General features: G+C 37.0%; 1 protein-coding gene and 1 long non-coding RNA gene across 2 annotated transcripts; both read left to right on the top strand.

The window, feature by feature from the left end:
- Positions 1–21: 21 nt before the first annotated feature.
- On the top strand, positions 22–2,098 carry LOC116407693. The gene is made up of 2 exons (XR_004220503.1): positions 22–123; positions 1,887–2,098. It is a non-coding gene; the product is annotated as an uncharacterized LOC116407693 (long non-coding RNA).
- A 906-nt stretch (positions 2,099–3,004) lies between these two features.
- On the top strand, positions 3,005–15,272 carry LOC116407808 (pancreatic secretory granule membrane major glycoprotein GP2-like). The gene is made up of 16 exons (XM_031893837.1): positions 3,005–3,118; positions 3,340–3,491; positions 5,304–5,549; positions 5,743–5,905; positions 7,499–7,574; positions 9,927–9,959; positions 10,684–10,716; positions 11,440–11,472; positions 11,866–11,898; positions 12,622–12,654; positions 13,055–13,087; positions 13,484–13,516; positions 14,239–14,271; positions 14,669–14,701; positions 15,102–15,134; positions 15,232–15,272. Exons 1-16 carry the CDS (start codon positions 3,005–3,007, stop codon positions 15,270–15,272), a joined length of 1,122 nt encoding a protein of 373 aa, XP_031749697.1.
- Positions 15,273–18,534: the final 3,262 nt, after the last annotated feature.

Here is an 18,534-nt window from a genome sequence, read left to right as displayed (position 1 = left end):
AATTCTTGATCTCATCAGATTCCAGATCAGTTAATTGTAACTGCTCGTGTACTGATGATGAGGTATGCAGACACGAGCCTGGGTTCCATGGGTGCTACTGCAAGGACAATCGGACTATAAATAGTAAGTACAATCTATACATTATCAAAAAACACTTACTAAAAAAAAAGTTTAAAACATGTTTTTGATTAACTGTCCATCCAAATTAAAGGGCACCATTTGGGGAAAATGTTTCCCCCACAAGAGGTGCAGTTTAATAGAACCCATTCCCCAGTAAAGTCTGTGCATTTTCACAAAGCAACTTGGTAACAATTTGAAAACACATTTACTGACACCCAATTTTCTTGGTTCAAGTTTTTTTATGCCAAAACACAATTTTGTCACAGAAAAAAATGCATAATTTTTTGGCAATTTGTTATGTGACAAAACCGTGACAAATCCTTATGCAAAAATAAACTCCATCTAAAACCTGTAGAGATCATGGAGAAGTCAACGGCAGATGTGCCTTTTACAACTGGAAGATATTGTCACTTGTGCGACAATATGAAAAAGACAAGTTGTAGTTTTCGCATTTTTTTCCACAATTATTTTTGTTCATGCTTTTTCAATTCGGATCTTTTGACATTCATGGAAATGACTTTGGTCAATTTTAATAAATTCCCTCTTAGTAGAAACATGGACAAACATGGTAGAAATCCTGCTCACTTTTGTCTGTAACTAAGCTAAAATAAAAACAAAACATGAAATGCTGTATTTTATTTTGAAAACGAATGTAATCACTTTCTGTTGTATGCATATGCACGGAGACACAATTTCCTTACATTCTCCAGTACCAAATATGGGTAGTTTTATGGAAATTCTTGTTAAGATCATAAACCCAAAGTAGTACAAAAGTGAATTTCCAGAGCACCATACCATACGTAGCATACTTTAGACTGCAAGGCTACATTGTAAATTCCACAGTATGAGACTCTCTGCCCCTACATAGTTACACACCATATCTGCCACATGACCTTGGGTACAACGACCAAATACCAGAATATGAAAGCTTGAGAACTTCAAAGCAAAATTATGCCACATTATTGATTTAGTGCCAACACACTTTTCCTGCACTTTATTGAGATTATACATCATTCAATGCCCTAGCGGAGTTTCTAATCAAAGGTCCCTCTAATATTCATACTAGGACTAAAGGTGGCCATACCCAGGCAGATTTAAGCTGCCGATTTGAGTCTTTTAGTTTGATTCAGCAGTTTATCTGCCCTTGTGGGGACCCCCAATGGGCAAAAAATTTGCCAGGTTTTGATCAAGGAGGCTTGATTTTGATGTTGGATCAGGAACCACATCAGCTCACTGAGGTGGTCCTCACTCTTAGATGGACATATCGGGAGGAAGATTTTACTAGAAGCCAAAATCCTGCCTGTATGTTTTTGTGAAAGGAAGCCCACACAGGCATGGGGAGAACATACAAACTACTTGCAGAAAACTTCCAAACCTGGCTTAAAACTCAGGACCACCACATTGCAAAGTACAAGCACTACACACTGAGCCATCACACTGCTATAGTTATAAGCTCCAATTATTTATTGTATGAATTCCCAAATATATATAGCTAACACTCTGGTCCCTGAAAAGAAGACATATGCCCATGTGTCCCTAGCCAAGTCCCTAACAGTAGGTAACAGATAAAATCTTATATTTGTGGAAACTACACATCATAAACAATTAAAAATGGGTAAGTTTTTATTTGTACACAAAGTTACAAACATGTCTGAGGCATAGAAACTAGGATTCTCTGGTGACACACACGGGTTTTGTGTGGTTGCATATGGGTTTTATAGAATTTTTTAAACAAATTACTTATATTTTATTGTAACTGTTTAAAGGTTTCTTAGACTTATTACCAACCGTAGAGTGTGGAGTGAAAAGCATGAAAACAACTTTCCGCAAATGTGAACTGAGAGCCCTGGAAGTTGATGTTGTCAGGAATCTAAAACTTATCAACGATAAATGCTTCACTGTCCTAAATGATTATATTACCAACACCTATTCAGTTCTTTCCACTCTGCAAGCAGGAACCTGTGGGATGACTTTGACTGTAAGTGATGTACTTAGGTAAAAATATACAATTTGTATATGTATGGATGGAATTTTTATTTTGGCCATTTAGGGGTCCAGCAAGGAAGTTCTAGTATTGGGAAGCTCTAAACCCCATAGCCCATATACGGAGGTGGAAAGAAAGGAAGAGTCTCTGTGGCCTCATTAAAGGACAAACAAAGGTATAACATTATATAACTCCATATGGAAGGACAGTGTATATCAGATACCTTAAAGGACATATAAACCCTCCACACAAAAAAATAATCAGTGAACAACCTATTTAAAATCTTTCAGTACCTCCCACTCTTATCCAGAGGTTAATAGTAAAGTTAAATCAGTTAGATTTCCTTCTCCTCCTGTAACCCACTCGGCCCCCTCCCTCAGGAATTTGCTTTGGCTGTTGGCTCCTGGGCATGCTCCGTTGTTCTAAGCTCAGATTACTAAACACCCTCAATTCTAGCAGTCAATGAAGAGATGGCATTGCTGGTTCTATAGAAACTCAGCTCTAGCTGTCTGCTCCTATTTTTTTCTCCTAATCTCCTCTCCTGAGCTCAGCTTAATCATTACAGTGCTCAAACAAAGCATAACTTTTTTTTTGTGTGTGCTGTTTGCAGATTCAAATGTGCGTCAGAGGAAAAATGGCCACCGGGTGAAAGCTGCTATTTGCTTTAGGAAAATGTGATGGTGCTCGCAAACGGAGGGGATATATGTAGTACAAGTGATGCGATTTGGGTGGGGGAGACGTGCCCAATTGATAAATAGTGTAGGAAAATGTTGGCTTTACATTTCCTTTAAATTTGCCTCCTTGCTCTCATGATTAATCCTTTCCTGCTGCATCTCCATTACAGCAGGGTCAGTGGTGTAACTATAGAGGAAGCAGACCCTGTGGTCGTAGGGGGCAGGGATGATCGATAGGGGAGCTGGTAATACAGGATCTACTTTATTGATAGTCATAGAAATCCCCCTCCCCAGCTGCACTTTTCTACCCTGGTGTGAGCGGCTGGACTCAATTGATTCAGTAGGCGGGTGAAGGGAGCACTTTATCTTGCATCTTCAACAATATCTTCAACTGGCAGTGCCAGGTCAGAGTGCTTCCCATTGAAAGTTGACCACCGCAATTCTCCATTGTTGTTATATTAAACCCCCCTGTGTGCCACAGCCTATGAGACTGTCAGAGATGTATTACTGTTATATTCTGTTAAAACTGATAAATGTTTGTTTTTCTGAAATTTTTTTCAGACAAATAAAACCCACGCCTTTTACACAATCAGCTTTGAGTTTCACATTGAATTGGGTCTGATTATTAGAGATAAACTGATAACAACTGCCACTTGCATTTACCCACTTGATATGAGGCTAAGCCTAGAAACCGCCGTGAAGCCCATTATCAGGTAAACTTATTATTTATGACTGCCATTGTTTCCAGTTTTATACATACTAAGCTGTAGTTGGCTCTATAGTCATACACTGCATTTATGATGGAACCTGTGTTGTATTGCATCACTTTTTTTATAGTACTAATTATTGCTATTCAGTAATATGTTTTCATTTTTTTTAATTTAAATATGTATATTGTACTGTTAATCATATGTTTTTCACAGTGATCATTCTGGCCAATTAGCCAACTCCTGTTGAGTCCTATATGTTTTGTCTGTATCTTTTGTCTACACTACATTCTCTATATTTAAATACATTAAATTGGGACATTTTATTCTATATACCATTTCAGCCCAGCCCATAACCTTTAACATCCAGCCATGCTCTACCTAAAGGAGAAGGAAAGGTAAAAACTAAGTAAGCTTTATCAGAAAGGTCTGTGTAAATACAGCCATAAGCACTCACAGAAATGCTGCACTGAGTCCTCTGTCAAAAGAAACACAGGATTTCTTGTCTCTTTTTAGTAAAAATGTTCTTGGGTATCAGACTTCCTCTCAGAAAATTCCTTCATTCTCAGAGCCAGAGTCTGCCCAGCTCTCTCCCCTCTCCTGCTCCCCCCTCCCATAAGAATTCATAAAACTCACTCCCCCCACCCTTAGGAATGTGTATTCTGAGCTATAACGTCTAGACTGCAAACAGGAAGCTATGAAGACCAAGCCAAAATGGCAGCTGTTGTCTTAAACAAACCAAGAAACTTCTAAGGCTGTTTACTCATGTATGATAAAGCTTACTGCAGAATAAATATAGCATTCTAGGTAGAACTAATGTGGCAAATCTATTGGCAGTAAAATGCCAAAATGACTTTCCTTCTCCTTTAAAACCTATGCCTACTGAGCTCCATCTCTCCAGTGAAATTAGGGACAAAATATTTGAAAAGTTTAAACATTTTGAAGTGAAAAAAAAAACCCCAAATCACTACAATTTTGCCTAGGACAACTCCTATTGACTTCTACATAAACTCACAAGCTTTCAGATGCAAGTCTTACATTTTACAAAATTTTGAAAGTTGATGAATGAGCTCTTAGTGTCAGACACAGAAATGTACAGCTTCTGCTGGGGATTAGAATATATTATATACTGTATATACTCGAGTATAAGCCTAGTTTTTCAGCACCCAAAATGTGCTGAAAAAGTCACCCTTGGCTTATACTCGAGTCGGGTGCCATGGGTCCCTCTAGACTAGCACCCTCTCTCCTTTGTGTGCAAATTAGGCCACCCGCAACCAGACCCTCCAGTGCCCTGGCCTAGGCTCCCACTAGCAATACTTATTTCCTTTACATCTCCTCTGGGACCGGGTCTGCTGCCAGGTTGCCAATGTGCAATGAGCGTGGGGTAGTACTCATATTGTTTTTGTTGACCCTCTTCTCCGCTTACAGAGCTAGTTTACTGTTTTTCTTTGAAATAAATATTGAAAAACATATACCCCACTGATGCCTCAATTAATGTAAATTTATTGGTATTTATTTTGATTATTAAAACTTAGCAGTAGCGGCTGCATTTCCCACCCTCGGCTTATACTCGAGGCAATACGTTTTTCCAGTTTTCTTAGGTAAAATTAGGTACCTCGGCTTATATTTGGATCGGCTTATACTCGAGTATATACGGTACTTATTAACCACATTTTTTCCTAAAAAAGACGTATCAAAAAGTTTGTTATGGGGACAATGGTTTTGTATTCTGCTTTCATTTTGGAATTTGAGTTTGCTCTTTATGACTGTAACTATTTATTTGCAATAACTGACTTGCCATTTTCCTGCCATTTGTAGCACTACAATAATTGATGTTTCTGGCACTGGGGAGTTGAAGGCTCATATGGCAGTCTTTAACAGCAGTGACTATTTGTATCCATACCAAGGATCAGAAATTGAGCTGTACACCCACACAGTGATTTACATTGGAGTATTCCTTGAAGGTCCAGATCCAAGTCAGTATGCCATGGTACTGAAAGACTGCTATGCCACTCCATCAAACGATCCCAATGATCCCATAAAATATTATATCATCCAAAACAGGTATAGTATGAGGATGGGTGGGTGCTCATGGCCATAAAAGCTGGGGTGTAACAAGGAGGGGCACAGCCTATGGCCAGAACAGCACTGAATCCTGCCTCTGAATCTCCATATGAAAATAATTACCTTACTTTAATATTCATATTCTATATCAGTTACTGCCATTTCTCATTATTGGCTCCTGGTTTTTGTACAGATGCCCTAACAGATATGATGGCACTGTTGAAGTACAGGCAAATGGCGTAGATATTGCAGCAAAATTCTCTTTCGAAGTGTTTGCATTTGTCGGTGATTATGACCGGGTCTATATGCACTGTGACATCTATGCGTGTATCAAGAGTCTCGACACCTGCGAACCTGTGAGTACAACCATCTGTTGAAGAGATTTTAGAAAACCGAAAGGGATATACAGTATTCACAAAACAACCCAAGTTTATGAATGAAAATTAGGGCATTTTATTATGTGTGTTTATCCCAGGAAATGGCAGTTATGACAATTTACTTCCTGAACCAACCAAACCCTGCCCATTAGCTTCACTTTTTTTTGGTCTGCAAAGTAAGATGGTTCCAAGTGGTACCAAACCCCCTACTGCAATTTATAAGTCTTCCAAAGTCACCAAAGAGTTCTGTGACCATATAAAAAGTCCCCTGCCAGCACCAACCACCCTTCTGCTCCCTACACATTTTTGTGCCTGCTCTGCTGCTCCTTCACCCATAAAATCTTATTAATTCCCCATCTCATTCATTCACAATCATGTACTAATCCCAGCACCTTCAGGCTCTTGCTTATTTCCCATTTTTAGGCCTTTCCTGTTACCCACAGCCGCCTTTAATGGTGCATCACTCACATCTGAAAAGGAGCCCTATATTTGAATCCTACCCTATTAAGTAAAGACCACTGGGTAGCCTTTTGTACTAAACCGTACAAATGAATATGGCTAAAAATACTGTATTTTATATACTGTACTTACTGCACCGGCCTAAAGTTTCAGCATCTCAATAGCAGCAATGATCCTGGACTTCAAACTTGTCACATGGGCTCTCCATCTTGGAAAGGGTCTGCAACACGCACATGCTCAGTGGGCTCTGGGCAGCTCTGAGAAGCCAAGCTTAGGGGTCGTGGCAAATTACCAAGCAAAAAATGATGTTGGCCTGTAATATAGGCTGATGCTACAGGGCTCATTATTAAATTCTGAGTAAATTGTGAGTCGGTCCCTAAGCTCAGTAAGTGAGTGACAGCAGCACAGAGCATGAGCTGGGAATCAGCAGAAAAGAAGATGGGGAGCAACTGGGGCATTTTCAGGGGCACAGATCTTCCCTGCTAAAGGGCTGTGGTTGCCTTGGGCTGGTACAGAAACCCAAAACACAAGTGCAGCATTCCTGCCCTACTTCTTTAGTTACATTTTACTCCTCCTTTGAGTCCCCAAGAACTTATTCCTTTATGCATCATGAATGACACTCAAGATAAGGGCAAGCGAGGGAACACATTTCCATGTGGCATTCCAAAACCTCACATGGGGGCAGGTTACATGATAAAAAAAACTTTCAGGTTGTTTTTAGTATCATTACAACAAATTAGAGGTTTACCAACTAGCTAAACAGTATATCCTTCCCACTGACACTATGGGGTTAATAAACCCTGTGTAAATTGTGTCCCTTATAATATATTTATATATGGTCTCATGTACATGAATAGCTAAGGTTTGTTTAAACCTGCACTTTACTGAGACCTACAGTCAGTGGACAGTGCATGGGTGCTATATATTTCAACAGAAGGACACCATTTGCTCCAGTTAAAAAATGGAAGTGTCATGTTGCACCATACTAAGGCGTGCTCAGTATGTCTGTTGTATACCTTTTTATTAGATTTTATTCCCTCTTTCTATGCATTATTACACTGGATCTCAACCACCCCCTTTAAGTAACAATATATATATCTTAATGTATTGCAGAAATGCAAGACTCGTGCCATGGATGAAACCACAGAAGACACCGCCAGGATCACGATAGGACCATTCGTCAGGCAAGGTGAGTACGGATATGGGGCTGTATGTAATAAATGATGTCAACAAAATGAAAATTTGCAAACGTGAATGAAATATAATGAGCCAGATTCAGTTCCATGTGAAATCTGTTATTGCATTAATCATACAGAGTGGAAAGCAGGGTGTAAAGTGCAGGAAATGGTGGATTAAACTAATTTTTTGTCACCTATCATGTTATAAATATTCTCATATGCTCCATAATGGCAACAACGTCTTCCCTAAAGAAATAAACAGTGTGCCTTGTGAGTATTTATATGTGCGCTCCATGTAGCTGGTATTTATACACCTTTCCAACAATAGCTTACAGTCCAAGACAGATGGAAATTTGGAGGGATTGCTTGTGGTTAATAGGTTACTGTATATACACTCGGTGGAAGAAGTGAATGTCAAGCAATATCTGTGGTTTTTAAATTATTTGCCATTAATTCTGACCCTTTCTAACCACAAGAATAAAAACATATTTGGTTACTGGGGTCAAGAGTTAAGGAAATGAGGTGGAGCAGATGGGACATGCTCTGCGCTTGCTACCCAGTCCATGGATATTTAAGTGGATATACAGTGTGTGCATATTGAGACTACTGATCCCTTTTTCTCACTAGTGATGAATCTGTAGGATCTCATGCTAGAGACCCTAGTCTGTCCCGTTTCGCCATAAAACTCACAAAACGGCAAGAAGATATGTCACACCCAATTTGACTTATGCGCAGCAAATTTTTCTGCTGCAAATTTTTATCGAAGTTTCGTGAAACAATTCGCTACTGGTGAAATTCGCTGCAAATCCATACCTGGCGCAAAAAATGCGCTCATCACTATTTCTCACCACTTACAAGCAAAGGTAGTGAATCTGGGCATTTGATGCCCAAGCCATGTGATAGCATTTTGTCCCCTGCCCACAGAACTGTATATTTTTAAACATACATGTCTAAATAAATATATATATACTGTATATATATATATATATATATATACACAATATGTGCAAATTTTTATTTGGTTCTTGAACTATTTCCTTTAAATTCTGCCCCTTCCTAACTTGAAATATAAAATGAAGTAAAACAATATCTGCTCTTGCAACCAAAAAGCTGTAAATAAGATAAAATTCAACCCAATGTACCTTAATTCACAGGAGCATTAAAAAAGGGCTTTTCCTGGATTTACGGCCTGGTCAATAGCGGCTGCATAGTACAGAGTGTTCGTGTAATTCTGTGTTGTGCTCAATGACGATAAAATCATTTATATACCATTTTTTTCCCATGGCAAGGCTGCCACTATAGGTGCACTGCTGGGACACCAGGACATTAAAGGAAAACTATACCCCTAGAATAAAGACTTATCCAACAGATAGTTTATATCATATTTAGTGGCCTATTAAATAATCTTATGAAACTGGAATATATATATCAGTAAATATTGCCCTTTTACAGCTTTTCCCTTGAGCCGCCATTTAGTGATGGGCTGTGTGCTCCCTCAGAGATCAGCTGACAGGAAATAATGCAGCTTTAACTGTAACAGGAAGTAGTGTGGGAGTAAAAGACAGAACTTTGCCCATTAATTGGCTGATGTGGCCTAGCGTGTATGTGTGCCCTTTATTTGTGCGCACGGTGAATCGTATGATCCCAGGGGGCGGCCCTTAGTATTTAAAATGGCAAGTTTCTATTTAGGATTACCTAATGGCACATACTACTTAAAAAGTATTTTTTAATGAAAATGGTTTATTTATATGAAGCAGGGTTTACATATGAGCTGTTTTACACAATATATATATATTTTTATAGAGACCTATATTGTTTGGGGGTATAGATTCCCTTTAAATGACTTTTCCAGGGTCGCAAGGAGTTGCCACAAGCAACCGAACTAGGGTCTCCAGCATCCTACAGCAGAGGCTGCTCATTTAACCTCTAGGCCAACTCCTTCTTTTATCAGATTAATATAAGGAAAGGGCAAGTTTGCATGCATTGCTGTCTGTAACTGGTGCAATTAAACATTTCTACTCCGTGCTGTGGCCTGTTAAATGTAATAAACGTTTTTTTTTGCTTTTTTCAAGATTTAAGGTTTTTGACAAATAATGGCACTTTCAAGTTTGGAGAGTTTTCAAGTTTTTATTTGATTGAATTTAAAAATTTGAGAATTCTAAATTCAATTTTTGTAAATCGGCCCCTAAGTATTCTCTCAATATGACATTAATGGATTTTCCTTATTATCTAACCAAGATGCTAATTTAATAACCCTTTAATAGCCCTTAACACCAATTAAATATAGATTTATATGCACAAATAGAAAATTGAACCATTATTGTGGGTTAATATATGTAATAAGCTTTTCTTTTGCTTTTCAGCTCCTACTACTAAACCTAAAGCTACAGAAAAAGGTAAAACATCCCTTTTTTTTTCATTTAAATGAACTTTCTAATCTACTTACGATAACAATAGGCAATGAACTCACCTCCCATTTCTTAAACCCACAGTTCAAAGGACCATCAACAATAAACATTGGATTGGAAACGGAAATTTTTCGATTTTTTTTCGTCGCCGTCGCGATTGTTTCGTATTTTACGCGACTTTTTCGTTGCCGTCACAACTTTATCGCATTTTGCGCAATTTTTTTTGTATTGAGCTATTGTAAACGCCGGAAAAACCAATCCAAATTTTTCGCGACGCCAACGAAAAAGTTGCGGAAAATATACGATAAAGTTGTAACGGCGACGAAAAAGTCACGCAAAATACGAAACAATCGCGACGGCGACAAAAAAAAAAAATCGCAAAAATACCGATCATTACGAAAAAACGCTTTCGGACGTTCGTGGATTAGTAAATGTGCCCCATAATATATAATTGATTATATAAAATTAATATATTAATTTTATCTGACATATAATTGATTTCCGTTCATATATTTTTAAATGGGGTTTAAGGTGTGTATCAGTATTGGCTCTAACATTTGCTTATAGCAGTAGCTGAAGACTATTTGAAATTCTTAGGGGTATATTTATCATGCTGTGTAAAAAGTAGAGTGAAGCGTTATCGGTGATGTTGCCCAGGGCAATGTAATATTGTGCGTTAATATATGTAATAAGCTTTTCTTTTGCTTTTCAGCTCCTACTACTAAACCTAAAGCTACAGAAAAAGGTAAAACATCCCTTTTTTTTCATTTAAATGAACTTTCTAATCTACTTACGATAACAATAGGCAATGAACTCACCTCCCATTTCTTAAACCCACAGTTCAAAGGACCATCAACACCAAACAATGGATTGGAAACGGAAATTTTTCGATTTTTTTTCGTCGCCGTGGCGATTGTTTCGTATTTTACGCGACTTTTTCGTCGCCGTCACAACTTTATCGCATTTTGCGCAATTTTTTTTGTATTGAGCTATTGTAAACGCCGGAAAAACCAATCCAAATTTTTCGCGACGCCAACGAAAAAGTTGCGGAAAATATACGATAAAGTTGTAACGGCGACGAAAAAGTCACGCAAAATACGAAACAATCGCGACGGCGACAAAAAAAAAAAATCGCAAAAATACCGATCATTACGAAAAAACGCTTTCGGACGTTCGTGGATTAGTAAATGTGCCCCATAATATATAATTGATTATATAAAATTAATATATTAATTTTATCTGACATATAATTGATTTCCGTTCATATATTTTTAAATGGGGTTTAAGGTGTGTATCAGTATTGGCTCTAACATTTGCTTATAGCAGTAGCTGAAGACTATTTGAAATTCTTAGGGGTATATTTATCATGCTGTGTAAAAAGTAGCGTGAAGCGTTATCGGTGATGTTGCCCAGGGCAATGTAATATTGTGGGTTAATATATGTAATAAGCTTTTCTTTTGCTTTTCAGCTCCTACTACTAAACCTAAAGCTACAGAAAAAGGTAAAACATCCCTTATTTTTCATTTAAATGAACTTTCTAATCTACTTACGATAACAATAGGCAATGAACTCACCTCCCATTTCTTAAACCCATAGTTCAAAGGACCATCAACACCAAACATATAATATACAATTGATTATATAAAATGAATGTATTCATTTTATCTGAGATATAATTGATTTCCGTTCATTTATTTTTAAATGGGGTTTAAGGTGTGTATCAGTATTGGCTCTAACATTTGCTTATAGCAGTAGCTGAAGACTATTTGAAATTCTTAGGGGTATATTTATCATGCTGTATAAAAAGTAGAGTGAAGTGTTATCGGTGATGTTGCCCAGGGAAATGTAATATTGTGGGTTAATATATGTAATAAGCTTTTCTTTTGCTTTTCAGCTCCTACTACTAAACCTAAAGCTACAGAAAAAGGTAAAACATCCCTTTTTTTTCATTTAAATGAACTTTCTAATCTACTTACGATAACAATAGGCAATGAACTCACCTCCCATTTCTTAAACCCACAGTTCAAAGGACCATCAACACCAAACATTGGATTGGAAACGGAAATTTTTCGATTTTTTTTCGTCGCCGTGGCGATTGTTTCGTATTTTACGCGACTTTTTCGTCGCCGTCACAACTTTATCGCATTTTGCGCAATTTTTTTTGTATTGAGCTATTGTAAACGCCGGAAAAACCAATCCAAATTTTTCGCGACGCCAACGAAAAAGTTGCGGAAAATATACGATAAAGTTGTAACGGCGACGAAAAAGTCACGCAAAATACGAAACAATCGCGACGGCGACAAAAAAAAAAATCGCAAAAATACCGATCATTACGAAAAAAACACTTTCGGACGTTCGTGGATTAGTAAATGTGCCCCATAATATATAATTGATTATATAAAATGAATATATTAATTTTATCTGAGATATAATTGATTTCCGTTCATATATTTTTAAATGGGGTTTAAGGTGTGTATCAGTATTGGCTCTAACATTTGCTTATAGCAGTAGCTGAAGACTATTTGAAATTCTTAGGGGTATATTTATCATGCTGTGTAAAAAGTAGAGTGAAGCGTTATCGGTGATGTTGCCCAGGGCAATGTAATATTGTGTGTTAATATATGTAATAAGCTTTTCTTTTGCTTTTCAGCTCCTACTACTAAACCTAAAGCTACAGAAAAAGGTAAAACATCCCTTTTTTTTTCCATTTAAATGAACTTTCTAATCTACTTACGATAACAATAGGCAATGAACTCACCTCCCATTTCTTAAACCCACAGTTCAAAGGACCATCAACACCAAACATATAATATACAGTACAATTGATTATATAAAATGAATGTATTCATTTTATCTGAGATATAATTGATTTCCGTTCATATATTTTTAAATGGGGTTTAAGGTGTGTATCAGTATTGGCTCTAACATTTGCTTATAGCAGTAGCTGAAGACTATTTGAAATTCTTAGGGGTATATTTATCATGCTGTGTAAAAAGTAGAGTGAAGCGTTATCGGTGATGTTGCCCAGGGCAATGTAATATTGTGGGTTAATATATGTAATAAGCTTTTCTTTTGCTTTTCAGCTCCTTCTACTAAACCTAAAGCTACAGAAAAAGGTAAAACATCCCTTTTTTTTCATTTAAATGAACTTTCTAATCTACTTACGATAACAATAGGCAATGAACTCACCTCCCATTTCTTAAACTCATAGTTCAAAGGACCATCAACACCAAACATATAATATACAATTGATTATATAAAATGAATGTATTAATTTTATCTGAGATATAATTGATTTCCGTTCATTTATTTTTAAATGGGGTTTAAGGTGTGTATCAGTATTGGCTCTAACATTTGCTTATAGCAGTAGCTGAAGAAGACTATTTGAAATTCTTAGGGGTATATTTATCATGCTGTATAAAAAGTAGAGTGAAGCGTTATCGGTGATGTTGCCCAGGGAAATGTAATATTGTGCGTTAATATATGTAATATGCTTTTCTTTTGCTTTTCAGCTCCTACTACTAAACCTAAAGCTACAGAAAAAGGTAAAACATCCCTTTTTTTTCATTTAAATGAACTTTCTAATCTACTTACGATAACAATAGGCAATGAACTCACCTCCCATTTCTTAAACCCACAGTTCAAAGGACCATCAACACCAAACATTGGATTGGAAACGGAAATTTTTCGATTTTTTTTCGTCGCCGTCGCGATTGTTTCGTATTTTACGCGACTTTTTCGTCGCCGTCACAACTTTATCGCATTTTGCGCAATTTTTTTTGTATTGAGCTATTGTAAACGCCGGAAAAACCAATACAAATTTTTCGCGACGCCAACGAAAAAGTTGCGGAAAATATACGATAAAGTTGTAACGGCGACGAAAAAGTCACGCAAAATACGAAACAATCGCGACGGCGACAAAAAAAAATTCGCAAAAATACCGATCATTACGAAAAAACGCTTTCGGACGTTCGTGGATTAGTAAATGTGCCCCATAATATATAATTGATTATATAAAATTAATATATTAATTTTTATCTGAGATATAATTGATTTCCGTTCATATATTTTTAAATGGGGTTTAAGGTGTGTATCAGTATTGGCTCTAACATTTGCTTATAGCAGTAGCTGAACACTATTTGAAATTCTTAGGGGTATATTTATCATGCTGTGTAAAAAGTAGAGTGAAGCGTTATCGGTGATGTTGCCCAGGGCAATGTAATATTGTGGGTTAATATATGTAATAAGCTTTTCTTTTGCTTTTCAGCTCCTACTACTAAACCTAAAGCTACAGAAAAAGGTAAAACATCCCTTTTTTTTTCATTTAAATGAACTTTCTAATCTACTTACGATAACAATAGGCAATGAACTCACCTCCCATTTCTTAAACTCATAGTTCAAAGGACCATCAACACCAAACATATAATATACAATTGATTATATAAAATGAATGTATTAATTTTATCTGAGATATAATTGATTTCCGTTCATTTATTTTTAAATGGGGTTTAAGGTGTGTATCAGTATTGGCTCTAACATTTGCTTATAGCAGTAGCTGAAGAAGACTATTTGAAATTCTTAGGGGTATATTTATCATGCTGTATAAAAAGTAGAGTGAAGCGTTATCGGTGATGTTGCCCAGGGCAATGTAATATTGTGGGTTAATATATGTAATAAGCTTTTCTTTTGCTTTTCAGCTCCTACTACTAAACCTAAAGCTACAGAAAAAGGTAAAACATCCCTTTTTTTTCCCATTTAAATGAACTTTCTAATCTACTTACGATAACAATAGGCAATGAACTCACCTCCCATTTCTTAAACCCACAGTTCAAAGGACCATCAACACCAAACATATAATATACAGTACAATTGATTATATAAAATGAATGTATTCATTTTATCTGAGATATAATTGATTTCCGTTCATATATTTTTAAATGGGGTTTAAGGTGTGTATCAGTATTGGCTCTAACATTTGCTTATAGCAGTAGCTGAAGACTATTTGAAATTCTTAAGGGTATATTTATCATGCTGTGTAAAAAGTAGAGTGAAGCGTTATCGGTGATGTTGCCCAGGGCAATGTAATATTGTGGGTTAATTTATGTAATAAGCTTTTCTTTTGCTTTTCAGCTCCTACTACTAAACCTAAAGCTACAGAAAAAGGTAAAACATCCCTTTTTTTTTCCATTTAAATGAACTTTCTAATCTACTTACGATAACAATAGGCAATGAACTCACCTCCCATTTCTTAAACCCATAGTTCAAAGGACCATCAACACCAAACATATAATATACAATTGATTACATAAAATGAATGTATTAATTTTATCTGAGATATAATTGATTTCCGTTCATATATTTTTAAATGGGGTTTAAGGTGTGTATCAGTATTGGTTCTAACATTTGCTTATAGCAGTAGCTGAAGACTATTTGAAATTCTTAGGGGTATATTTATCATGCTGTGTAAAAAGTAGAGTGAAGCGTTATCGGTGATGTTGCTCAGGGCAATGTAATATTGTGGGTTAATATAAGTAATAAGCTTTTCTTTTGCTTTTCAGCTCCTACTACTGAACCTTCGTCTGCAGCTTGTGGTAAAACACCCCCTTTTTTTTTCATTTAAATTATGTTTAAACTACTTATGATAATAGTAAGCAATGATTTTGCCTGGCCTGGAAATGAGCATGATAGTCATCCCTATGGCTGGCCAGGTCACTGGGGATTATTTACTTATGTAGGCCCAATATGTAATTGCGTTGAAAAGTGTGTCATTCCTGGTGCTCATCATCAAAATGGTGTCTGGGCCCAGTTCTTTAGGCGCAAAGAAGCTGTGTCTACTAGTGATGAGCGAATCTGTCCTGTTTCGCCTTAAAATTCACGAGACAGCAAGAAAGCTCGGAGAAAAATTTGCGAAATGCATTAGCCGAGCAATTTTTTTGTAGCCCGTGTCTTTTTTGGTCACCTGCATCTTTTTTTTTTTTTGTCGCCTGTACTTTTTTACGCGATGGCATCTATTTGTGACCGCACCCAATTTTCCATGGCCGCAGCCAGTTTGATGCATGACAACATTTTTTGACGTATGACAAATTTTTGCGCAAATTTTCACGGAAGTTTCGCAGAACGATTTGCCAATGGCAAAATACCATTGCTCATCACTAGTGTCTACTGACGCAAGCTGCTGTCAATAGGTGATTTTCTTAGTATCTAAATGCGTATTAGAGTATTTTCAAAGAACCGCCTATATAAGTGGTGTCAGGCAGTTCCAACTGAAACCAATGGTAAAGAAACCGCCCTGTGAACCTAAGTGATCTGCTTTTTTATTGAGATCTTTTTATGTAGCATTGGGGTTCCTACTTTATCTATTTAGAGGTAATATTCAGTTGAGGTACAAAGATAAGCTCTTGAGAGTACCAGTGGTGTCAGGTTGTCAATAGGAGCTGTCAGGGGTTGTATTAATTACTTCTCCGCTGGCTAAAATAAGTTGATACAGAAAACTACTACTTTCTAAAATCAGATGTAGTAGTAGTTGCTCTACTGGGGTTCTTCTGTTTTCTTAAATGTTCCAATCATGTTCTTGCATGAGAGATTTTTCGTATCTTGTATGTATCTTAATTTCATAATTATTGACAATTGAGATGGATTTCAGTAATGACTTTCTTATCCTTTCTTCTAATCCTCTTCTCTCCCCCAGGCACACATTCATCCTGGACTGTGCTATTAATGCTCACGTCAGTTGTCATGTTTTTTGGAAAGCCGTGACCTTCTGAACTGGATTTAAAGAACCTAAAGACCAATGCACTGCAGTAATCTTTGGCTTTCATCAAACAATGATCATGTAGGTCTCTTTAAAAATATATAACAGCTCATATGTGAAATCCTGCTTCATACAAATAAGCCATTTTTATAGAAATATACCTTTTTAGCAGTCAGTGCCATTGGTTAATCCTAAATAGAATACTGTCATTTTAAGTACTAAGGGCCACCCCCTGGGATAATATGATTCATGTGGCATGCATAAATGTTAAGTCATTGGCCAATTAATGGACAAATTCCTGTCTTTTACCCCCCCCCATGACTTCCTGTTGCAGTTACTTCCTGTCAGGTGATCTCTGAGCCCAGCCCAGCACAAAATGGTGGCTCAAAGGAAAAGATGTAAAAAGGCAAAATTTACTGATAATATACAGTATATTTCAGTTTGGTGAGATTTAATAGGCCACTTAATAAACTATCTGTTAATTAAGTATTCATTCTGGGGGTATCGTTTTCTTTTAATATATAGTATATGTTTATTTACTATATAATTGTAAGAAGTAATAAGTCAAGCATTATGCAGAAAAACCTTCAGCCTATAATATGTAATCTGTTTGGCGAAAAAACGAAGCAAGATTTCTACTTAATTTATCTCTGGAATTTTCCAAAAACATTTCTACACTGGATTTCTGGAACCTGCAAACAAATGAACTTAATTATTTTTTAATTAGCAAATATCTGTGATGAATGATTTTATCAATTAAATGTCTCATGTTGCGAGCACAAGGCAGCTATTGCATATACATGTAATTATGGGAATTCTTAAATAAACATATTTTTTTTTAATTGAAGACAATTATTACATTAATAATAAATAAATAAAGTGAAAAAAAAATAGCAATGAAATGAATGCTTCCAATTGCAAATAAAATGAGCTCAGTCATTTCAAATCTACACTTTAACACTTCAGGACATTTTTAGGAGGAATCCTCACACATTGTAGCATATTGCCAGTACCAAGCTTGGGAATGCCCGGGCAGAGAAGCCTGAGTGATCCCCTTTGTTCAGCAATACTATAAGCACATAACTTTTTCCAACTTCTTACTATGGCAGTTCTGCAGGTTGCCATAAACCTACAGCTAACCACTATTACCCCTATCTGGTACAGAATCTCCTCTGGGGTGCTACCTCACACCATAAGCTCCTCATTGGAGCAAAAGCTAACCCATACCTCTGTGGTAAGATATTATAGGATCTCACTTGCCCCTATCTACCCCTAACCAAGAAAAGCTTCCCCCTCCAAGGTCTGGGCTAAGAAAGCACCTGCTTTAAATACATCTGAACTATCACTAAATGTCTTTCTCTTCAGCACAGGATTGGAGTGTGCAGGGCCCACAGGAGCTGCCAACCAGAGGCCCCCACACCCCCAGGCCCTGGTGCTCCCCCCCCCCAAGCATGCCTACCGCATACTTGCCATGACTGGGGCATGAGGGGGGTCATCAGGGGGCTCCAGTGCTTCCTGGCAGGGATCAGGTCTGGGTCAATGGGGCCCACTGTTTTTTTCCCGGTGTCCCGCCAGCCCAGTCCAACCCTTATATAGGTTTCTGGGCCTGCTACCTCCCCAAACTAGATGCTATCTACTGATGGAACTGAGCTCTACAGTATAAAAGAGAAACCTTACAGGTTAAGAGAAACATTACAGGGTAAGAACAATTCTCAGACTGTCCCCTAGTTAAGCTGAATAAATATAATAGTTATGGATGGAAAGAATAGTACATATGTTTCAGTATCTATAATATAATAACATTTTGCTATC

Source organism: Xenopus tropicalis, chromosome 9 (genome assembly GCF_000004195.4).
Source record: "Xenopus tropicalis strain Nigerian chromosome 9, UCB_Xtro_10.0, whole genome shotgun sequence".
NCBI classification, from domain to species: domain Eukaryota; kingdom Metazoa; phylum Chordata; class Amphibia; order Anura; family Pipidae; genus Xenopus; species Xenopus tropicalis.
This window is presented reverse-complemented; position numbering and strand designations above follow the sequence as displayed.